The sequence below is a fragment of the Dermacentor variabilis genome, chromosome 5 (genome assembly GCF_050947875.1).
Source record: "Dermacentor variabilis isolate Ectoservices chromosome 5, ASM5094787v1, whole genome shotgun sequence".
In the NCBI taxonomy this organism is placed as follows: domain Eukaryota; kingdom Metazoa; phylum Arthropoda; class Arachnida; order Ixodida; family Ixodidae; genus Dermacentor; species Dermacentor variabilis.
Genome location: NC_134572.1, coordinates 130,705,997 through 130,731,174, shown reverse-complemented (window position 1 = coordinate 130,731,174; position 25,178 = coordinate 130,705,997). Strand labels below are relative to the sequence as shown.

The 25,178-nt window shown below is 44.7% G+C and overlaps 1 protein-coding gene across 1 annotated transcript; it reads left to right on the top strand.

Annotated features, from left to right (window-relative positions):
• Positions 1–4,620: 4,620 nt before the first annotated feature.
• Positions 4,621–5,606, top strand: LOC142581969 (uncharacterized). The gene has a single exon (XM_075691405.1). The coding sequence runs from the start codon at positions 4,693–4,695 to the stop codon at positions 5,545–5,547; it is 855 nt and encodes a 284-aa protein (XP_075547520.1). The 5' UTR covers positions 4,621–4,692; the 3' UTR covers positions 5,548–5,606.
• Positions 5,607–25,178: the final 19,572 nt, after the last annotated feature.

The window sequence follows — 25,178 nt, the reverse complement described above, 5'->3', positions numbered from 1 at the left end:
CGTTCCAGAGACGTCAAGGCTTTGCTCGGTCTGGACCTCGAGAAAGCTTTCGACAACGTGCTCCATAACTTCATCGTAAAGACCATTTCAGATCTGGGTCTCGGCTCCAGATTCCATAGCTACGTCAGCTCTTTCCTAACGGACAGGAAGGCCAAGCTTCGCATTGGGGACTTCCGCTCCAACGATGTGCCCCTCGGAGGGCGGGGCACTCCTCAGGGCGCCGTCATCTCACCCACCCTGTTCAACATCTGTATGATTGGTCTTTCCGAGAGGTTGGCACGCGTAGAGGGCGTCAAGCACACCATATACGCCGACGACATCACCTTATGGTGCTCCAGCGGCTGCGAGGGCAGAGTCGAAGAATCCATGCAGGAGGCGATAGACGTGATCGAGGAGTATCTCCGCCCCACCGGACTTCGATGCTCCCCCGCCAAGTCGGAGCTTCTGCTTTACAGAAAAGAGAAGGGAGGCAGACCCAAAGATTGGAAGCCAGTCTCCGAAAGCAGCATCAGTCTTCGCACTTGTGAAGGGGGGGTGATACCGAGGGTTGACGTTATTCGGGTCCTGGGCATGTTTGTCGAATTCAACGGCGGGAACGGAACGGCTCTCCGCAAGATCATCGCAAAGACGGACAACGCTTTCCGCCTCGTTCGCAGAATAGCAAACCGGCAGCGTGGAATGAAGGAAAACAATCTCCTCAGGCTTATCAATGCATTCGTACTATGTCACTTTACGTACACAATTTCTATGCATAACTGGCTCAGAGCGGAGCGAGACAAACTCAACGCTCTCATCCGCAAAGTGGTCAAGAGGGCTCTCCGGCTACCCATCAGGACCCATACCGAGGATCTCCTTAGGCTGGGGGTGCATAACACTGCCGAGGAGATTGCCGAAGCCCAAGAACGCGCGCAACTCACTCGCTTGAGCACCACAGCGGCAGGTAGACACATCCTCGAAGAGCTGGGTTACCAACCTGCGGGATTCCCGATGGTCAGTACCCCGATCCCCAGGTGCATTCGAGACAAGTTCGAAGTGGCCCCTGTGCCCCGAAACGTCCATCCCGTCCATAACGAGGGCAGACGCAAGGCCAGAGCAGCAGCCATCCTCAAACAGATCAAGCAACGAGACATTAGAGCAGGCTTCGTCGACGCCGCGGAGTACAGCGATGGGAAGACCTTTGCCATCGTTGTGGTCGACTCCAGCGGCAAAATTTCCAACTGCGCCTCCATTCGAACTTCAGGCCCCGGTGTCGCCGAGCAAGCCGCCATCGCCCTCGCCCTGCTAGACGGCCGTGGATCCGAGATATATAGCGATTCCAAAACAGCAGTTAGGGCTTTTCAGAAGGGTTGCATCGCCAAGCAAGCTGCTCGTCTTCTTAGCAGCTCGAGTCGAGATGCTCTCACGCATCATTCAATCCACTGGTTTCCAGCTCACGTAGGGTCGGTCGAGGGTGCTCCCCCGAACCTCAATGAGTCTGCTCACGAGGCTGCGCGTGACCTCACCGACCACGCTTCCTCTACAAGAAGCACCGACTCCCCTCCTCCCTACGGCCACAGGGACGCTCCCGCTACTCACAACGAGCTTATTAAATTCTTCTACATGTCTAGAAGGGTCTTTCCACCCCCTCACCCCAAGTTGAATAGGGCGCAAGCCGTTTCGCTTAGGCTTCTGCAGACCAGTACGTATCCGTGTCTGTCCGTTCTCCACGAGGCTTACCCGGACGTGTATCGAGACGACGCCTGCCCCTCCTGCGGCCAGACCTCCACTCTAGCGCACATGCTGTGGGAGTGTGGGTCGACATACCCCAAGTTCATCAAGGAGGAGTGGGACTCGCTTTTGCGTAGCCCCGCTCTAGAAAAGCAAATCCTGGCCGTCCAGCGTGCCCGCGACCGGGCCGGTGGGCTAGACCTGCCGGTCCCGACGTGGGACTAGCCGGGTGCGCGACGAGTTCGCGTCCTCGCCGGACCTACAATAAAGTTTATTCACTCACTCACTCAGCTACCCTGTGCCTTGCAAAAGTGTGAAGCAGTACGAATGGGGATGAGCCATATTATGTAACTGTTGCACCCTGAAACTTCATTTTTGTGCATGCTGTGCGGCGCCCTTCTTATATTGTTGCGGTGTCTGGAATTCAACTTTGCGCGCAGGGAAGAGTACAACTTACGTGAGTTAATTTTTTTGTGTGAGTTATCTTGCCTGCGCTGTGTGAAACAATGTAGTGTGCGCACTTTTAATGGGTGAATTGAATTAGCTAGAGCGAATCACAAATAACCATTGTCTTATACACGATGTGTTGCGAAATATTTTTGAAGTTCTTTCACTCTTTTCTTACCGTTAGGACAGTGCTCGATTGCGATGTTTTTATGTTTTAAAATTTTATTTCAAGACGCAGTAGTCGTAACATATAGCGTGATAAAGAACATTATAGCCAATTCACTGGTGTTTTACATGGATGCAAAGCAGTAATCATTTCTTAGAACGTCCAGCCAAAATTCATGTGAAACTTCAAAGAAACACCTCAGGTAACACGAACCAAATAGTAATTTGCTATTTTTAGTATGAGTATTGAACGTAAAAAGATAAACTGAAATATAGAAAACATGCACCTGGCTCCTAGTTTCCAAAGTTTGTGAGTCCGATCACACAAGTAAACTATTATGAAGGCTTGTTGGCGTCAACACTAGCCAGAGCGAGGCCCATGCTATGGCTTAAGCAGTACCTTCGTCAAATGTGAAAACAAGCCCCAATTCACAGGGAGCGTTTGTTTTTACGCAAAGCAGCATGCACTGGGCTAGTTTTTTTTCATTTTTTTGCTGCGATCTTTAGGCTCACGAAGGAATGGTTGCCAGGTCACGCAACATGCAGAAGCCTCCTCATGCTTTATTAGTGCCTTCAATCAGATTTTCTGTGCAAGCAAAATAGTCTAGCGTGCGTCCAGCTGGCACTGGAGCATCCATATGCTTTGCTTTCCGGTGCAGTGTTAGACAGTAATGTATAAGACTGTACAGCAATACTGTACAGTAATGAATAACAGCACTCGCACAGGCGGTGTTCAATATGTAAATGATTAGATGGCTAGTCAAGCTTCGGCTGAAGTTCAGTCCGAAACCGACTGCCTCTTTTTGAGTGAGTAAAAACCCCACATAGTGGGCAGGATTGCTCGTAATAATTTTTACTTGCGCTGTAGAAGCGCTGATGGAAAAGCACACCATGGTGGAAAATAAAGTTGCACTTGATGTTAGTCGAATAACATTATCATAATAACACGCCGTCCTGAATTTCTAACGTTGTTTGAGAGAACGTTAAGGCAGCCCATACTTCCAACCGGAATATTGACAACCAGTGAGGTGCTTCTCGGTCTTCACTGCTGCCATCATTTAAAAATTTTGTACCCGTGTCGAAAAAGCATAGTTTTGTGTCGATTTTCTTGAAAAAGTGCCATGAGCTATTGAGGCTAGTTTAAGTAGAAGCGTCCTTTCTCTGGGCTCCCCAAACTGCCAAAAATTGTCAAATGTGAGGAATAGGAATAGATGAGTCATTTAATCTTTTACATATTGAACACCGCCTGTGCGAGTGCTGTTATTCATAACTGTACAGTATTGCTGTACAGTGTTATGCATTACTGTCTAACACTGCACCGGAAAGCAAAGCATGTGGATGCTCCAGTGCCAGCTGAACGCACGCTAGACTATTTTGCTTGCACAGAAAATCTGATTGAAGGCACTAATAAAGCATGAGGAGGCTTCTGCATGTTGCGTGACTTATTATCTGAGGAATAGGAATAGATGAGTCATTTCACGCGATGAATGATCTTGATAGTAGCAAAATTCTAACAGAAACGTTTGCCAACGCGTACAAGCACTGTTAATCACATGACCGACTTCTATAAGCGCGGTAACGCAAAAAGATAGCACACAGGCGATTACGATACTTCCTAATCCAAAATTTGAGCGCAGCTCTATACATGTTTTCATTTTGCGGTTTATTGGCTGGTGCGGACAATCTGTGTCGTGCGGCTCATAGCTAACGGAGCGAAGTGTGGCGCGACTGCCTCGCCAATCGGGAGATCGCGAGAAGCAGCACGTGGGTGACACGTGGGCGCGATTCGCAGCCGCCGCCGCAGATGGACCTCCCTGTCGGCGGGCGCTACTCTGGCGCCATCTCGCAGCCATGGTCGCCGCAGTGTACGTCTTGCGCGGCGCTAGGCTTTTCTTCTCACTCTTTCAGCATACCCTCCTCCTCCACCTACCGCCTTATGCTTTCGCTGAACCCTCCTCCTCCCCTTTTTCTCCTCACACTCTCTGCCCTCTCAGAGCTTTTTCATCAGGTGGGCTCGGTGGCTGTGCCACGATACAGTCCACTAAACTGCTGCTGTTTAACATGCAGGTGCTCATCATCGCACTGATCGGCGCAGCTCTGCCCGCTACCATCTCGGCTGTCCCACAATCAACCTCAATCTGCCTGGAACCGTGCCTTGGCCGTGCCCCTGCTGTCTATCGCCGAGTCACGCTAGCGCCCCCTACGCTTCTACTAGCGCCGCCTGTGACGAGCGTGATCGGCCCTACCACCATGGAGCTGCCTGCGTCAGCAACATCAGGCAGATCACCTATAAAAGCCCAACGCCTTCACGCGCCAACCTGTGGGCTCGGTGGCTGTGCCACGATACAGTCCACTAAACTGCTGCTGTTTAACATGCAGGTTAGTCAGTCTTATAGTCTATACGCTAAGAAATCAAGCAACTATGTTTTGGTACTGCTGCCGAGCCCCCAGTGTCTGTTTGCCATTGCAATGAATTGTATTCATGTCTCGCGCTCTTTGCTGCTACTGTCGGGCGACATAGAAACTAACCCCGGCCCTGACACTAACGCTATACTAACTGAACTAAAGAAGCTATCCGCTAGGCAATCGCAGTTAATTAACGAGATTCAAGGTTTAAAAAGCGGACTAGTCGAGACTAACAATTCAATTTCTGAACTAAACAGAAGAATGCATGCCGTCGAGAGCCACTGTCAACACATCGAGGACCTGCAGCGACAGGTTGAAACATTTAAGACTTCTGCGGCCGTGACGACACGGGCAATCTCCGATATAGAAGCGCGCATCGATGACGCAGAAAACCGAGCCCGCCGCAACAACCTTGTCTTCTTTGGTATCCCCGACCCAAGTGCGTCTACATCCGCCGCTCAGGCAGAGGAAGAAATCATTCGGCTTTGCGCCGACCAATTAAACATAACCGTGCATCCTGAGGCGATTGAACGTGCGCATCGTCTCGGCCGCCATTCTGATAACCGAAACCGTCCTATAATCGTAAAGTTCCTTTTTTATAAAACAAAAGAAAAAATTCTGTCTAACGGCCGCAAGTTGAAAGGCACTAACTATAGCATTCGCGAAGACTACTCTCGTACTGTGCAGAATGCCCGGAAACATCTTTTGGCTTTTGCAAGGACCAAGTCAGCTGCATTTTCATTACGCTACAAAACTCTGTTCATAGGATCTGCTAAGTACATGTACGACGAAACTACAAAATGTGTAAAAGAAATCCAATAGCAATCGCTGCATCACCGTCATCCAACACACCGTTCGATAACAACAACCCGCCCTAACAGTACTATTTCAGCAATATACTCTAACATGCGTAGCTTCCTTTCCAAACGTGACGTTGTGTCTAATCTGGTCTTATCATCTGGATGTAACTTGTTGATACTTACAGAAACCTGGCTAACCGCTGACGTATCCGACGCGGAGGTCATGGATGACCTACCCGGTTTCCATGTCTTCCGTAACGATCGCCAGCACTCTAGAGGCGGCGAAGTGCTCATCGCCGTTAGTAATACGATGCCCTACTCCGTTGTTCACAACCCAAGTGACCTTGAAATATTATGGCTACTCTTTCGTGCAACACCGCAAACTATTCTACTTGGCGTTTGCTACCGCCCCCCGCGAGCAGACACTAGCTTCACTGACAAGCTCAACCGTGTCCTAGATGTACTAATGAAAAAATACACTAACGCTCAGATTTTGCTCTTTGGAGACTTTAATTTCCCTAATATCAGTTGGGATAACTATCCACCTTCGTCACATAATACAACCGAAAATGATTTCCTCGAAGTCTGCTTTAATTTCAACTTGACCCAGCTAGTCTTAGAACCAACACGCGTGGTGAATGACTCGGCCAACATTTTAGATCTCGTATTAACTAACAATCCGTCTAGCCTATCTTCGATATCGTATCTCCCGGCAATTAGCGACCATAAAGTAATCCACACTGTCTTTAACTTTAGCTTTCCAAAACGAGAATCGTGGAATAAAATAATACGCCTATACGATAAAGGCAACTACGAAGCCATTAACAACGAACTAATGTCCTTCTACCCCACTTTCAGTGATGAATTCCACAACCGCACACTTCAAGCAAATTGGTCGATCTTCCAACAAAAAATCACCGACCTTGCTAATAACCACATTCCAGTTGTTTCAGTACCGACTAACAGCAATAAACCTTGGTTCACAAAAAAATTATCAACTCTAGAAAACAGGAAGAAACGATTTTTTCGGTCGGCAAAGCAAACCAATTGTGCTGTGGCCTGGGACAAATATTACGAGGCAGAGAAAGTTTATCTCTCGGCTATACGCCGCGAAAAACACTCTTTTTTCCATGACACATTGCCTCGTGTACTAAACACTAACCCCCAGAAATTCTGGCAGTTACTAAACCCCAAGCCACCGAATGCTATCACTATCGCCGACCATAACGATATAGTAATCCCCGAAGAAGAGTGTGCCGATGCATTTAACCGCGCGTTTTCATCAGTATTCACCACTGAACCTGATGCTCTGTTACCTATACCACCGTCAGCTGTGCAATCTGTTATGTCACCGATCGAATTCACTGAACATGGCATAACGGCAATAATTGAAAAGCTAAAACTCTCATCGTCATCTGGGGCGGATGGCATCAACTCTAAACTGTTAAAAAATACTAAACTCATCTGCGCATCGTACTTTAGATTAATCTTCTCACAGTCTTTATCCTCCTGTAGCATCCCCGTCACATGAAAGGAAGGGCAGGTCGTTCCAATCTACAAATCAGGTAATAAAAACTCTCCTCTTAACTACAGACCGATTTCCCTAACCAGCGTACCCTGCAAGATAATGGAGCACGTCATTTTCACCCAAATTATGCACTTCCTTGACGCTAACAACTATTTTCACCCATCCCAACACGGTTTTCGTAAAGGTCTCTCGTGCGAAACGCAACTTGCTATGTTCGTCCATGACTTACACGTTAATCTTGATGCTAACACCCAAATCGATGCCATTTTTCTGGATTATGCTAAAGCATTTGACAAGTTACCTCACCAACGCCTAATACTCAAGCTCTCCCAGCTGAACCTGCACCCTGACGTCTTAAATTGGGTTATTGAATTTCTCACTAACCGATCACAGTCAGTGCATGTCAACAATCGCACCTCCACACCCCTCCCTGTAACTTCTGGCGTCCCACAAGGTAGTGTTCTAGGCCCCCTACTTTTTCTTATTTATATTAACGACCTTCCCCTTAATGTTTCCTCTCAAATACGTATGTTCGCTGATGATTGTGTCATCTACCGCACAATTACTAATGACTCTGACCACAGTATCTTACAAAATGACCTTAACAAAGTGCAAGGCTGGTGCAACCACTGGTTAATGACCCTTAACGCCAATAAATGTAAAGTAATGTGTTTCACTCGCCGCCATCAGCCCTTATACTCACCGTATAATATTACTAATACTACCTTAGAAAAAGTGGACACATTTAAATACCTCGGCGTCACCCTTTCATACGACTTAGACTGGTCTGCTCATGTTACGCGCATTACTGCATCTGCTAACCAAACACTTGGATTCCTAAAACGCCATCTGCGTCATGCACCGCAACACGTCAAACTACTAGCATTCAAGACGCTCGTACGTCCGAAAATTGAATACGCATCCCCCATCTGGTCACCACATCAAACTTACCTTATCAATGCACTTGAAAGAATTCAGAATCGTGCGGCAAGATTCATTCATTCTTCTTATTCTTATAACACTAGCGTATCACTACTTAAAGCACAGTCCGCCTTAAACACGCTATCATCCCGGCGTCGCATTGATTCGTTAATCCTTTTTCACAAGTTCTATTACAGTTCGCTCCACCATGCACCATATGTGCTGGCCCCACCCCCTCGCCATTCCCTGCGTACAGGGCATTCCTTGCAAGTAACCCGTCCACGCAGCCGAACTACAACTTTCTCTGCGTCCTTCTTTTGCCGATCATCAAGCGACTGGAACGGCCTGCCCGGTCACATAACTGAAATCACCTGTTCAACGACGTTTGCTGATAAGCTTATTACTAATATTCTTCTCTGAACTCATGTGGCCACCAATTAAAATGCACATTTGTAAACCCCACCCCTTATGTAATACCCCCATTTCAGGGGTCTTTACGGAAAATAAAAGTGAAGTGAAGTGAAGTGAAGTTGTGGAGCTCCGCGTTCGCTCTTTCTCGTTCGTTCGGTTACGCCAGGAACGCCGGCGCCAGGCACAGGAACGGGCACCTAGCTAAGAGCAGCGCCCTAAAATATATATATATAGGGAAGGTTCGATACATAGAATATTTCCTCCGGATACACATTTTAAAAATAATTCCAGGTAGTATCTGGACAAGTAATTACGCAATAACACGAATCAAACTTAGAAAAATACGCCTGACGTACAGAAAACGCGACAGCCATCATCCAAGCTGCTCCTAAGTGTTACCAGAAAGGCAAAAAGTAGAAGCTGCTGTTTTTCACAGCGTAATGATTTAGGGCTACTTTCATGCAGATAAATTAACTAACACCGCTATCAGAGCAACTTTCACGGCCTTAGTAGATAATCATGGCTAACATGACTGCTTACGCCTCACTGTCGAGCGAGCATCATGCCAGCTTATTTATGCCGCCGTGATATTGCTGGATTTTTTCTCTGCGCTTGCCCTGTTCCTAGGTCTACATGCTTAGCACAGTTACAAAAATTATAATGCTGAAATTAGGAAAGTAAACACATAAAGATTCACGCAAATTGCAGCAAAAAAGGCCCCAAATTTCGTACACCAAGAAGTCGAAAAAAAGTCGTAATTTGTTTTCGCTGCTTCTTGGCAAAAAACAAACCACCAGCTTTTTTAGATATCATACACAGTCAACTTTCACCAGCATTTCTACATAACATCTATAAGTTACTTCCACTTCGTCAATGCGGTTCCTGTTAATTATGTAGCCTATACTGTATCTTATCTTACGCAAATGTTTACTGCAGGTAATTATTGGGTATTGCTAATTTTTTTTTCGTTTTTACTGGTACCAAATTATGCACTCAACATTTCTCCGGTACTTTGAGTACTGAAAATTCATATGTTTGTGTTCCGTACGTTGTGTTTTTATGTACAAGGCCATAGACTAGCATTATCGTTATATCTCAGGCGAAGTGGTTCTCTTACTTGCGTTTATGTTTCCTTCAAAGAAAGATATACAGTTTCATCTTTTCGAGGAAGAGTTCCGCAGCAACAGCACAGCGAAGCAGTCCTTGACGGTGTTGAGCAAAACAGAGTGAAAGCTTCCGTTATTTGTCCGGCATTTCGCCTTCGACGCAACCATTGCAAAAGTGGCCAGCCAGTCGCCACAAAGCAGGCTGTCTTTTGCCGTTCATGTAACTTCTAAGGACGTATTGTTACTACTCTTTCTTTCCTTCTTCCTTTCTTCCTTTCTTTCTTTTCCTTCTTTCTTTCTTTCTTTCTTTCTTACAAGCTGAACGCATCTAATATCAAAAGGGTAGCACCGGTCGAAGCTGCAAAGTGCTCCCTCATAGCGAGAGTTCGCTTGGCGAAATTGTAACATGAAAAAGTGACACTTTATTTTAGCTTGTAGGTCCAACCCATTTGTAAGAAGAAGCTGGATGGGACATTACAACGGCTACCAATGTCATGTCTCCACTTCCTGTGGTGCTCGTGTGAGAGCTGTCAGATGTTCGATATAAGCTAATGGATCCCGCCTTTTCGTTGTATCAAATCGAAAGTTTTCTCACTTGGGAGGAAATATTTTCGTAAGTGACACCATGGCAGCCTTGTAATGGGCGGCTTACTCGCCTTCAGCCTAAGACATTGCGTTTCGGGAAAAAGAAAAACCAGTAGAGACGCGACTGAGAAACGTATCTTTTCAAAACAGGGCGCAGACACTTCAGCAGCTTGTCAGGCCTCACGATTTTCGTTAATCGCGGGAACTCTTACGTGCCGCAAGCCTAATGCTGTCATGCTTGCTGACTTTAAATAAACTTTGTGACGACACTTTTGGCTGTTAAGCTGTTATTTACTGGAAAGTGTGTGTCTTCCTCTAATAAGAGACATCGACACCGAACCGCGTAATGGAATCCTGTGGCCATAACTGTTTCTCGCGTAAGTTTAATCATTCTTGCCTTTCTACGAATGATTTAGACATTAAAGTGATTATGTTTGTCGTCAGCGCCGAAACACATATATTTTAAGTTCAACTTTACTAATTTGCACGAAAGAAATAGTTACTAATATCATTACTTTGTGTCTTAGTACAGAATGTAGCTCTTTTTTTTTTCGCTTGCCTTCCACTTTCTATTTCCAGCAAATGTTTCCTCTGACGAGATGGAACTTCAATACCGACGCCGATTTTTGTATTAACGTACGTTTGAAATTGCCAAGTGCTGCTTTCAGGCAGCCAGGAAACCATGTTTAATTAACCTTCTAGTGGGTAAAAATGAGACTAATTACCTTGTAAGCGGCAGTCAATTAGTTTTCATTTCGGCTATGAATTACAATGCCGGAATTGGGGAACACCAAAACTTCCTGTCATTCGATATAGCCGTGGAATCATATGTTCTGTATATCTGGCATAAAGGCAGCATTCCACAGCATTGTGGGCAATATACCTGACACAGACACAAATGAGAAATTTCTATTACCGCTTGTGCCAGCCATCCTTTGATGGGGAGACACGAAAAGAAATCTCCGTATTGATACAATTACATCTAAGCCCATATTCCTTGATCCAGAGCATGTCGCCGTAGTATTCCTTTGTCATGCGCCAACTGGTGCATTACACTATTGGCAAGGCAGCAAATAAGTATTGAGACAATGACGCTGCGAAGTTGCGACATTTCTCTTCCCGGTGTATATACACATATTTTCGCGTGCCGCTGTGCAGGCACTCTTTTCAGCTCAGAGAAAGAAGTACAGGCTTAAGCGCCATCAAGCTCTGGAGAACTGACCTGCCGTCGATTTCTAATAAAACCAATTGCAACATTTTTTTCATAACGAAAAGCGTCACTTTCTTTCACTATCTCGTAGCATGATCTCTTTTCAAAGCGCGGAACATTTATTCGGCATATTCTTCTATATGATTCCGTCCACCAATGGTTTCTAAGAGACTGAAGCTGCTGATAAAGATTTGGTTTGCCGCCGAGGGGAGACTTCTTGTTTTAAGAGTAGTTTCCTTCTCGAGCAAGATAGGCGCACTCTGGGTATGAGCTGTCTTTCGTTCACACGATTTAGGCCGCCCCATTTCTTTGCACGGTGCTGACGCCAGCAAGCGATAGAACGTTGTATATAGTCAAAAAGATTAATTAATAAATTCATTCATTCATTCATTCATTCATTCATTCATTCATCCCTGGGAGCTGCCAGTACTCCGCTTCGTCTGCCCAGTAGCTGTTTGATTGCCCGCGGCGTCAGGCCAACAAGTCGCACCCGCGAATATTTGACCACCGTCCAAGTAACTTCAGCGGAACTCCTGTTATGGAAAACAACAATAGATGCAACCAAAGAGACCGTAAAAAGCTCTCAGACAAGTACAATTCACCATGGAACTGCTCTGTCGACGGCCAACTGTACCTTCGTCTTGATCGAGTGCATGCGAGGTCGCTGAACAGGGGCTTGTTTTTTAAAAGGTTTTAATGCTGAATTAAGCTTCCAGTCACTCTGCCAGGTCCACCACGGTGGCTGAGGGATGCGTTCGTCAGCGAAATTTGTGGTGAATTTCTCATGTAATGCGCCACTTCACCTGGATAGCTCATGAAAACTTCGCTCCCCGATCCGTACAGTGCGTTCAATCTTACACTTTTTATAGCATTTTCTCATGGGCGAATTGCGCGTGCTCGATGTCTACTGCATTGAGTTTCCATGTTGCTGTATTATAGTGCAGCGAACTATCGTTTCGGCATCTTAAGAAGTATTTAGTTACTGATTCCACGGCTTGAGCATTAGGTATGTAAAGCTTAGCGTACAAGATGGTAACGCTCCGCACTGTCAAATAGCGTCACGTGTACGCAAAATTTAGGTTGTGGCGCTATATATAAAAACTGCGAAATGCAAGCACCCCTCTGTAATCTATGCACTCCAAGATCTTACTGGGCCCGTTGCTTGCCGCGTGGGCTGCTAAATCTCGGAGGCTATGCAGAGCGAGTGCCGCCTGTATCATTAAGCGTGAGCACAAAAAATTCCGAGAGCGGATTTTGAAGAGAGTCTAGAATGTGCACAAATACTTTGATGTCGAACCCTGATGATACAAAGCTAAAGCAAATACGAGACAGGGTATAGGAAAAATAATATGTCGCCTACAAAATGAGAATCCGTAAAAGAACAGAGACTGAAAGTGCCATTTTATTACATCCAAGAAGCTCGACAGAAAAAATTCTACGCACACCATTTATATTTACATATCCCAGTCATAGCGGGGGCACGTAGTAAAAGCCATATAACGAGAAAAGTGGGAGGAGTAGCGTGGTATCTATGGTTTCTGAGTTACTAGCAAAGTTTTTTCTGTATAGTGGTGTACGCCGCCTGCGCTCGCACTCACAGCCCCATCTCAAGTTATTTTGTGCCGAACGGTATATTAGCGTCCGAAGACTTGATTAATGAAACGCACGGGGAAGCAACTCACAGATCCGCGCTATCAGAGAAGTGCGCCGGGGGAACACAGCTGAAAAATTAAAAACGACTACTCAAGCCTCTAGAAACCTGTGAACGGGTCTGTAATCTCTAGGTGTGTTGCTTTTCTAATGCTCCCATTTTTTCCACTGTAGATTCAGGAGCAGCTTATCTCAACTTTGCACTCAACCTTGCGTTATGTTCATTAGTCTGCTTGTTCTAGGAAGTGTGGGGATAGCCATTAAGATTCAGCCTTAGCAAAAAAAAATTCAGCTTGGTAGCTGTAAATTTCAAAGTGCTTTGGCCACCTTATGTTTATTCAATTGCGCGAACATCAGCTACTGTTGTTAAGAGTGTTTCATATTTAGGTTTGATGGGAACATGGTAGCGTCACCAGAAAAGTTCACTGTGGAAAAGCACCCGCCGTGGTTGCTTAGTGGCTATGGTGTTGGGCTGCTAAGCACGAGGTCGTGGGATTGAATCCCGGCCATGACGGCCGCATTTCGATGGGGACGAATTAAGAAAACGCCAGTGTACTTAGATTTCAGTTCACATTAAAGATCTCCAGGTGGTCTAATTTTCCGGAGTCCCCAATAGGACGTACCTCATAATCAGAAAGTAATTTTGGCGAGTAAACCCCATAATTTCATTTTTAATTTTATCTGTGGAATAGCATAAGACAATAATCAAGCTCCTGCTTCCCCAAGGGAAAGGTGCGTATCAGATCTTTGGTGAATAGTTCTGACCACAGTGCCCGTTCATGTACTACCGCAAACGTCTGCCCGATAGCAATAACAGTGGCCATTATGCTCCAGAAACTGAGAAATCCAGTAAAGAACTGCTTTCTGTCTGTGTGGCAAGCAAATACGAAAGCCATTTCTGACATCATCATGGAGAACTAGCCTCTAATATCTCTACACATCTTTGGATATGATGTGAGAAATCTGGTGACTTTATCCACGTTGACTTTCAAATCAGAAAACCTGCAGAAAAGCGGATTCCGAAACTTAACAACTGAACGATAGAGGAAGCGGGTAGTGACATCGGTGGCTGTAGTGAAGCTTTTTGCAAAAATGCGTCAAATTTCCTGGACAAGCTGTTAACTCCTCATGAAACCTAGGTCTGATATTATGATCCCGATGAAGAACACATTTGCAGGAAGGGAGCCACAATGTTAGCACTGGCCAATGAAGTTCTGTTTGCTAATGATGGCGTAGAAGCAAAGGAGAGCAATTTATCACTTATTTCCTACTTCGACTCTCCCGCTACTGCTCATGCTCCTGTAGTCAACGTCGTCTTGCCAAATAGCTCTTGCCGAATGCGCCGCCATACCGGAAGTACGATCATCATCACGCTATCGTCGTCGCACCATTGTCATCCCAGCGGGCTACTGACTACTCTTAGACAATTGGCCGGTTCCAGATATAGTGCAAATGAACACCGGATATCGTGCGAATTGAGGTGGCGCCCGGCAAGCAGGTTATGCGCGTAAGCGCGGATGTGAGCTGCAACAATACGCCGTCGTTGCTATACCGTCATTATCATTCCACCGTGATCAACCAGCCATCGGCATTCCGTCATCTTCATTCAATTGCCCTCTTCGCGTCCTCGTCATAGACGCGCTTGTTTCATCGTTGTCACTTTGCCGCAGTGATTCCGCTGTCGCCATCCCGTTACCGTCATGCTTTCTTTATAAGGCCATCGTCTGCTAGCCGTCATCGTCATTTCACATTCGTCATCCTATTGCTGTGATATGGTCGCCGACACTGCATCGTGGTCATACAGATGTGGTCATTGCCGCATCGTCATACTAATATTGCCAGGCCGCCCTTGTTATGCAGTTCGAACCACATTAGTTTCGTAAAGGTATTATCGTCATTACGCAGTTGTCATGCAAGCTCCGTCCTTCACCTTTTTACCCCTTCGTTATTGTGTCGTCATTGTCGTACCATCAGTGATCTTGCAGCGTTGGTATCAAGTTGTTGTCATGCCGTCATCGTCATTCCATCGTCGTCAATCGAGCGTTGTCATCCAATGGTCGCCATGCTGTCGTCGTGACAGTGTCATCTTTATTACGTCGTCATCATGTCATTGTCATGACGCACGGTTGTCATGCCGTCGTGCTCGTTCCATTGTGATTTTCTTGCAATGACTTCTATTGGCATCATGGTGTCGACGACATTCCAAAGTTGTGATACTATTGTCATCATGCCGTTGTCGTTATACGCATACAATTATTTCGGCATCATCATCCTGTTGCCATCATGCTGTCGTCCTCATTGCGTCCCCGTAATTTCTTTCGTCACACAGTCATCGTCTAACCATCGCCCCATCAGGATCACGATGTTGTCACGCTGTTGTCGTCTACAGTTTTTGTGACTGCAGCATCGTCAACTCATGGTCCTCATGCCATCGTCGTCATCTCTTCTTATTATTTCGCCATCTTCATGCTATTGTCATAAATGTATCGTCGTTGTGCAGTCGTTCCCCTGCGGTTATGGATGTTCCATCATCGTCACTTGGTCGCACAGATGCAAGTGTGCTTTTGCCTTTGCCGTCATGTGGTTGTTGCCGTCCTATCGTTGTCGTCAGACAGTCATGTTCAAGGCTTCTCGGTGGTTCCATCGCCTTCATGCGTGGCATGTGCACAACCCAGAAGTTCATATTGATTGAACTGGTTCTTAATGAAAATGTTCCTCGCTTGGTAATGTTGCGTCTGCTTGCAAAAGGTTTATAAACAGTAGCCGTGTGCTTTCAAAATACGTACGAAAGCTTAGCTTATGATGATAACCAAAGCACACGGGCTCGACAAAATTTCATTCTTATAAGAGGGGAGCTCTGCATATGGTCAAAAAGAATCCAGAATATTATTGGGTTTTAGGACGAAGCGCAGGCGTTCAAATTTGCAAGTTAATGCGTTAGTTAAAACTTACAGCTCAATATTTTTCTCTGTATGGCTCGGTACTTATCAGAACCTTTTCGTAGGAACTGCTGACCACTTCTGAGTGACATTAGGTTGCGTGAGCCATAGTGAAAACATGTTTACCTTCGCAAAAGCTTTCTTGGTTTTATTCGTCAATTTCAGTGTTTCATGAGAACCACTTATGGTAGTTGGTGACAGATGGTAGAACTCAGATGAATCACCTAAGAACGCATTTATAAGCCAGACCAGTGACCACGATGCTTAGGTAATGGGAGCGACAAAGAAAGTATTGACTTGATGATTTGGGCTAAATATATAAAATGGCAAAGTGTGAGTAGTTAGTCATTTCAGCGTGCATATTAGTCTCAAAAAGCGCATTTTAGCTCTTCGCTGAATGTTGAAAATTCGTAGCAATGACCTGTCGGATCATAACACATTTTAGATGCCAGTGACATGTTCCTCTTACGTCTGCTTTTTCTGTTCACACCACCAGGGCAAAGGACCCCGCATGCCATTTTCACACTATGCAACATCGTGACGGTAACAGTGATCTCTGCGGATTGACCCCATTCGAGGCCTTTAACAATCACGGATACAAAATACGCATATATCTTTTCCCCTTCTGATCGCGCTCTACACCAAAATCTTCACGGGAGGCAGGTTATGCCGATGAACACGGTGGCCATACTAGGCTTTCTGGGTTCTTCTATTCATAATTAAAACACAGTGCAGTAGAAATATGTCGAAAAGGACTCCTTCATGCATTGAGGCAAGAAGGCGCTTGTGACAGAGAACAACAACCCAACCAGACAATAGCTCGGATGGCTATCACCTAATTTTCTGCGGCACCAGATAGCTTCTTTCTCAACGTATTGATAGTGAAAAGCGTAGCAGTTTGGGCGAGTTGGTCTGTCATAACTTTTTTTAGGCTTGTAGCGCAGCTTAGAACGAGCAAAAAACAAGGTGGAAGCGCTCACCCTGTTTTCAGTTCCTTTTGATTACTCCTTCCACCTTCCTTTTCGCTCATTCTGAGCTGCGCTACAAGCCTAAAATAATTATTGACAGACCCTTAAGACGGCACAAAGGGCCACTTATCTATTTATTTTGGTTGGGTAAGCTTTTTGCCCGTTTCATTTCGCTCATGCGCTGAAATGAGCGCTTTCACTTTCTTTTTGTGAGCCAAAGAGAACTAACAACAAATTAATTGCCTCCCCTCTGTAGGTGACACACAAACAGAGCGCCGACGTGTAGAGTATTTTTCTATTATTGTGATAACACTGTCATTATTACTTGGGACAATGTCTCCCACTTTCACTGCCTTCATCCCCATTTGAGGTCATTCACAACGACAATTACGTCGATGACAGACACGAAAATGTGCTTGCTTCTGTAGTGAGAAGCATTCTGAAAAAAAAAATAGAAATAAAAATAAATAATAAGAAATCAAAATAAAACGTCACAAGGTAACTAAAACTGTGCCATGTGCAGTCAGATTTTTAGTTAACTTCATGTAGAAGAGAAGCCTTATGGATATATTATGACCGGCACCACTACCATGTCTTCCGCTACAAATTATCTTCTCTGGACTCTGCAAAATGGCGAATTTCGGTACATCCGCAACCTTTTTCTTGTGACATGTTCGAAACTTACGAACTCATTTAGAGATGTCTTTGAAACAGATGTAGACTGACTTTTTACTATGTTTTTAATGCCGCTTCAAAATGTCACTTGTCTACTTTAAGAGAAAGAAAATAGGAATGCGTATTGTTCATATGCTTTATTAATGAGACAAGCAATCGACGTAACATAATGGCAAATATTATTTCCAGGGACTGAATCGCAAGAAGTGGAGCTTGTCCGACTCATTACGGTCTGTTAATTTAACTACTGCATTATCGCATAGCCTAACAAAAGTTGTAACCAACTTTTGTCAACTTTCTCTGTAAGTCCTTTTGAGAACTTTTTTTATTTTGACAGCATTAATTGTAACTGCGTCTTGTCTGTTGTAGGTATAATCACATTTAAGCACCCCTTTTCTGCCACCTTTCTTTTATATTCTGCTACCTACTTAAGCCATAAAACCTGCTTGGGAATTCTGTGAAAAGCCAAACGCACATTTTAAACCTTAATTTACTGCTTGTTTTAGTACTGCACATTTCACTAGGGTCTTCACAGCACAAGCCCAATCTGGAGAGAGTTTTAAAATTAAAAAGAAAGGAACTCTTTGGTGACACAGTATTGAATTTCATCTTGACGCGCAATATCCGGTAAAGCATACATCGCCACTTCAAGGGGCAGGCTGAAGACTCACTGCCTCACCATGCCCACCCTCCTGGTGACAAACTGTGTATTTGACGTATTGGCATAAAGCGATGCGACACCGTAAAAAATACAATGAACAATGCACGGTGCATAAATACTCACAAATCATAAACCTTTAAAAACCTCCGGATTGTTAACGAATTCGCCTCGAATCTTGTGTCGAACGGTTTTCTTTAGCCTATCCCAAAGATAGTACACTTTACTACATCTTCCAAAATGGTACATTTGTACTCTTTAGCATCGCGGTAGTGCCTGAGGCACCTGTGGTAGCTTGTGACATTCCACGGTGACACGATGGTAGCAGGAGTGTTCTCGCATTTGTTCTCGGGACAGATATCGTTTTGTAACTTTGTCACTGAGACGCCACGACTTTGATCGGGAATGCAGGCACTCTCAATTGGAACGATGCCATTCCGGTCGTAGACGTTGCAATACAGCTCTCCGAAGTGATCCTTGAGGAAAGGGCACTCGAAATAACGATCAGCTCCCGCGTCGGTGTAAGGCGTAGTGGTAAGGGGAGCACCACGCATAGCACATAGTGCCGAATGGAGCCATAAATAAACAAGTCCCAAAGCACACACAACTTATTTTCGGAATGTAACCGGGGTTGCTTCTTCATAACTTTGGGGGAGAAAAGGTGTTCACGGCTGACTTCACGCGGGTTCGGCATATCTAGGACCTAGCTATCTTGTAGCTATACCAGAAAAAAAGCGACCTTTTCGCTTTGAAATCGTCGTAGGGAGTGGCAAGAAGTATTAAATGTAGGTCTCAAGGAGACAGAAAGTGCGGATTAGTTGCAGAGTAGATGAAATCTACTGTGCGGTCTTAATTGGCGCGAATCAGGACCAGTAATAATCAAATAGAATTATATTCTGTAAGAGGCGCCCGTTGTAGAATTAATTCTTTTCTTCCTCTTTTACCTCTTTAGCGTGATGAAGATTTCCTCACACTTTGTTTGCCCCCGCCTTATGTAATGCCTCCGGGCCTTTAAGGCTTCAATAAATGAAATGAAAAAAAAATTTTAAGGCAAAGCTGCCGTACGGCACACTTTCGCAAAATGGACCGAGTTTACTTAGACTAAGCAGGAGTAGCGCGTTCAATAATGTATAGAAGATTGCTTCGACGCTGCAAATAAGCAGCGAGAGTTAGTTGCAAAATAGCTAAAACAATAAGTGTACGGGTGTGATTAACGCGAATTTAGTCGAAAACTAACCACACTGCATTGGACCCCTGTAAAGGATGCACCGCCGTAGATAGAGACACGAGGAGGGAAAGCCGCCGTATGGCAGAATTTTAAGAAATGGATTAAGTTTGGGTAGACTAAGAAGGGGTAGCGTGATTATATAGTGTATGGAAGGCGGCTTTGACGGTGCAAAGAAGCAGCGAGAATTAGACGCTGAATATGTAAAAGAATAGGTGCAGGGGTTGGATTAGCGCCAGTAGAGTCAAAAGCTAAACACGCTGCACTATACCCCTGTAAAAGATGCACCGCCGTAACTAAAGACATGTTGAGGAAAAGCCGCCGTATGGCACACTTTATTGAAATAGGACTAAGTAGGGTTAGCGCAAGATGAATGACCTCTGGAAGGTGGCTTATTCGGGGCGCTCAAGAAGTAACAGTTAGTCGCGGAATAGGTTAATGTAACCATACGAGCGTATTTAGCACAAATATAATCGGAAATTAACCACATCGCACAACAGACTACACTACCTATGGCAACAGCACACCTGGCCTTTTCGTCAAAATAAGAAAGAATCAACCAAATGTCGACGCTAAATAAAGGTAGTTACGTGTGATTGTGCGTCAAATGCGATGCGTATAAGACAGAAAATGAGTGAATCATGAACAAGAAAACAAGACAGCACGCTAAAAGATAATGTGATATATTGAACATTTATTCATCGAGTCATTTAAACAACTGCTTACGTCGACATTCTTTTGTTTAACATTCAAACTCGGTTGAGCCTTTCTTTTAAACACGCACAAGATATAATGCTTATTTAAATACATTTCTAAACATTCATACCAACACAGTTGTGTGAAGTAAACTTCTTTTCCTAGAGTATTCATTGTTTTATGCTATTAATATTTCTTTATCATTGTGTTTCTAACTTTAAAAATTTCCTGTTTTGTTTTTCTCTGCTACAGCGCCATTTATCGCCTATCCCCTGTAGTGGGCCGTGTTTCTGCAATATCACGAGCTGTCCGTACTATTCGTCCTTTGTTGGTCATTTTTTTTTCACCTTTGGTGTGGCCAATCCCCTTCCTGGGTACGAGCCGTGTCTTCACGCAACACCAACAGCATAGGTTCACCTATCACGTTCAAGGGAGTTAAACGAGCGCTCATTACGGTGAGGGGACCGGTCATAATAGTCTATACACTATTATGGAGGTCCCACTCACCCTATAGTTGCAAAAGGGGCCCTTTTTATTCCATCGCATGTTATGTGCACACAGTTTAGTTAGCCCGTGATTGGGCCTATTTCAACGGGGCGCACAGCAAGAACGTAACAACGTGTAATTACTCATTGGTCCGCCGCCGCTGAAAAGGCATCTACCGAAGGCGCCCACACCCTGGGCTGGGCAACTGGTCGCTTTGCTCCCTTTGGCAGGAGCCTTCTGTGTCACGTGTTGTAGTGAAGCAAAATATCAAAGAACAAGTGTGGCAACAATTAAACGCGAAAAATAATAGCACAGCAACGTTAAAAAAAAAGGAAAAGGTTGCCGCAACGCGTTTAAAACCTACGACCCCGCAATCATGAGCCCGAAGCTTTCCGCATCGACAGAAAGTCATTTTTACATGATATTTATTACAAAGAATGGAGTTATGTATTCACAGGAACTATGTAGAATGTTAAGAGCATCACGCGGTCATAACTACATGGGAATGAGCCACATATTCAAAGAAAACGTCACACAAAGCAGCACTTTCCATCACAAGAAAAGCTTCGCAGGAGAAGCTAGATACCTAATTAAAGATGTATATGTCAACCCAGCCTACATTTGTTTTGACTGTAAATGTCCTTCAAGTGCGTAATCACTTGAAATAAATGTGATTTTGAAAAAATAGTTTCTGTATTTCGGTCTGGCATACTAGCTTTCTATAGGCAATGCAGGCCTATCACTATATTGCTGGCGCTCCCGTAATCGAGAGTAGATGTAAGCATGAAATGGCAAGTGGCAAAGCAGATTGTTTAGAGATGACACTAGCCACAATCTTAAAACGGGTGTAGTGCATGTTCGCAACGGCACACCCCACCGCACCATACCGCATCACGCCAAGCTGTGCACTGGTCCATATGGATGCGGCCCAGCTAGAAAAAGAAAACGGGCTGAAGGCGGCACGACAAGCAGCGAGACGCGACAGGCAGACAGAGCACACTGCCCAGCTAGAAGAAAGGCGCCTAAAGGAGGCGCCACTCAGCGTAGCTCCATCTCTCGAGGTGACGCAAAACCCGCACCGTGAAACTCGCGGACCACTGGCGTTCGAAAGAGCACAGACAACCCTGTTTCAATGGCAAAATATGCAGTATATGGTGCCCTGCATCTGCCTTTTAAACAGCGCTATTGGAAATGACAAAAAAGGAACTTTAGCGTAGAAGAAGGTAGAGCTTGAATGATATTGTGAACAGATATTAGGAAGAACTGGGAAGTAATATTTTTATAACTTTTTGGGCAGTAACTAGCGTATATAATGCGGTCATGTTCGAAAGGTTAGGGCCATCAACCGGGTCTTCTCAAGTTTTGACTGGTTGCGCGGATGATCTCCTTTTGTTCTCGGGGCTTGCCCGGATGTTCTCGTTTGATAGCCCGGATAACGGCTCTGGCTTTTGACTCAAGGTCACTTGAAGGTCGCCGACAACAGAAGCTAAGAGCGTTTCATGCATAAAGCATATCGAATGGTACGTCATCACACTTAACAATAAGATATCGGATACTGTAAAATGTTAGATGAAAATATTGTGCAAATTTCTAAGAAGGACATCCCACAATAAAATTGCATCTTTATAATCAATAAAATAGTGTTGGAAAGTTCCAGGTACGTTACAAAAGTGTCATTCAATTAGCAAAATAATAATATGCTTTTTCCAAAGGAAAGAAACGTTATTGTAGAGCTGGGCACTGGCATTTTTTGCAGTCTTACAAATACATCCTGTCCTAGTAATCTGAGGTACCTTGATCGATAAAACGGGAGCAGGAACAATATTCATGTTAAATTGTTGTAAAGATTTTTGTTCTTGACACAGTGGACAAATAACTTTTAGAAAAATGAACAGTCAGAAAAGCAAGAGCAAAATAAATCCCATGCACGAACCCCTATCAACAAGGCCAAGAAAGGAATTGTTACGACACTACAAATTCTGACAAGACATGAACAAAGTTAATCTGCGAGAAGGCTCGACATATTGAGTGATAGCTATCCCGAAAAAAGAGAAACATGAAACTAAATGTCGCATATGAAAATGCACCAACACTAACCCACCAGCACTTACTGGTTGAAAAATGTTATTGCGTCATAGGCTTAAAAGTGGAAGACCATATGAATGTTGAAAACATTTTGTGAAAGCGTCATAAACCTTGCACAGTGACAAACTTGATGACATAGAAATATATTTGCCAAGAACATGTTGCAGGTTCCTGCGCTTCCAAATTTCGAAAAGAGATGGGGCACAGGGGCATTTGTGTAGCGCTGGAGGGCTGGAACGCGCTCTCACCAGTAGTGTGCACTTAGATTGCAGGCATGCCATGGAACTCCTACATATTTAGGTTGCACACCAGGTCATTCAATTCCAGCATATTGTGGCGGCGTGATAGCCCAAGATCTAAAACACAGCCTGAATCTCATAGAGTTATACATATGTGCACTGCAGACCGTACCAGACTCCTCTATCGCAGAAAGTTTATCAATGCTGGTATTGTCCTTGCAGAAGAATGTGATATGATCCCCGTAAGCTAACACTTTTACCTCGTTACCGAGAATATTGAAACCACAAACATTGTTGCACTTCGAAATGCTCAAACTGAGTGGTTCTAAGCAAAGTGCGAAGAGGAGTGGGGACACAGGACATCACTGTTTCATGAAAGACGATATACACACGGGATTTCAGAGGCTACTATTGACAACGAAGAGTATTGTACAATGACTATAACAAAGTAGAAGGCCATTAGGCACCTTGGAACCAATGTTGGCGTGTTCGAAATGGGAAAATAAAAAAGAATGCCATGCCCGATCAAATGCTTTCGCAAGGCAATACCTCAGATTGACAAGTTGCTCATAAAAAGGGGAACTGTATTCAAAAGTAGTAGGAGCGAGGTGTATGTTGGTTTGTATAGAATGGCCCTATATGCTGCCTATTTGATGAGGACAAATAAGAGCTTAAATTGCTACCTGCAAATGATTTGACAAAATTTTTGCATAAATTTGTAGTCAACGTTTGACAGTTACTGTCGCTGAACAGGATGTAGAATTTGGCATTGATCACTTACCCTTGTCGAAAACTCATGGCCCTGGTGCCACTCGAGGTGAATTTTAGAAAAGGTTTAAGTCCGTTCTTGCGCCTGTTATCCGGAAAGAATTTTTAATGAGTTTCGAGTCAGTAGATTTACCACAGCCTTTTACAAAAATCAACACAGTGTTAACACCTACAAGTATTGATAGAGGAAAACTACATTCTCTTGAGGGTTATAGACACATTACATTGGTGTCATGAATGCAGGCAGATGGGTCTTCTATTACAAAGGTTCGGCATCGGCTGCTGTGCACCCGCCACTATAGTGCTGCGTCTAAAGTGAAAGGCGCCCTCATTATGGTCAGTTCCCAGTCAAAGGTATGGAGGCACTCCTAATAAACGCTTTCTCAAAGATCCTTAGCACTAGTTCTGGTTGGCCTGAGAATTTCGTCTGGGCATATAATTCGCATTATAAGCCATTACAAGGTAATAATTTGCAACGAAAGTAGTGTAATATTCCATTATATTGTCACATCGAGAATAGACATCACAGGGTTCCCAGCAGCAACTTTTTACTGGGCGAACTTGTGGCCTCTTGTCGCCGGTGGCAGGCGTAGCAAGTAAAATCGAAGTTCCTACATTGGAATGGCTCGTCGATGAGCCGGTCGCATTTTATGCACTCCAAACTGATGATTTAGAACTTTCGACCAACCTCTGCAATGTTCGTGAAGTAAAATATCCGCAGTTTCGCCCGAAAGGGGAAGCACTGATAACGATAGCAGATTAGTAGATTGCTGTACGAAGTAAGGATAGTAGTTCTATCGGGCGTACATACTTTTAACTGTTTGCTCACTAACTAAATTAACAATGATAGAATGTGTAAGCGCGGCTGAACGAGGACGTAGAAAGAAGCAGGCACACAAAGACAGCGCTGCCTCTCCATGTCTGCTTCTTTGTAGTAAGCGAACGTTTACATGTTTACACGGCCGATAATAAGCTTCTAGGGTTCCCTCACTAACTAAATTAACAATGATAGAATGCGTTATGCGTAAGGACGTAGAAAAAAACAGACACACGGAGACAACGCTCTTTGTGTGTCTGCTTATTTCTACGTCCTTGTTCAGTCGCGCTTACGCATTCTATCATGGATTCAAACCAACTAACCTGTCAAGGTGCCTTAACAAAATTAACCTGCACGGTGTCGTGTGAGTACAGGTAAACATCAACGCACATCACTCGATGACAGCGAAAACTGCTTGTGAAAACGATGGAGTTAGGAATCGCTGCAGCAGCCGCGAGCCAATTGACCTCCGTGCATCTGTCGCTTCAATGCGTACGAAACGTTGATAGCACAGCGCATACGAAGCTACCGGCACTACGCGCACTCTGCAAACATCGCAGATCGTTTTGAAGATGAGGCCCGCGGGGGTGCAATTTAGCCACGTCACAGACCGCTTTCAACACACACGAGCAGCGGCAACGCGTCCCTACGGCGTCTGCCAAAAGTGTCGCGTGGCCAACGCCGTA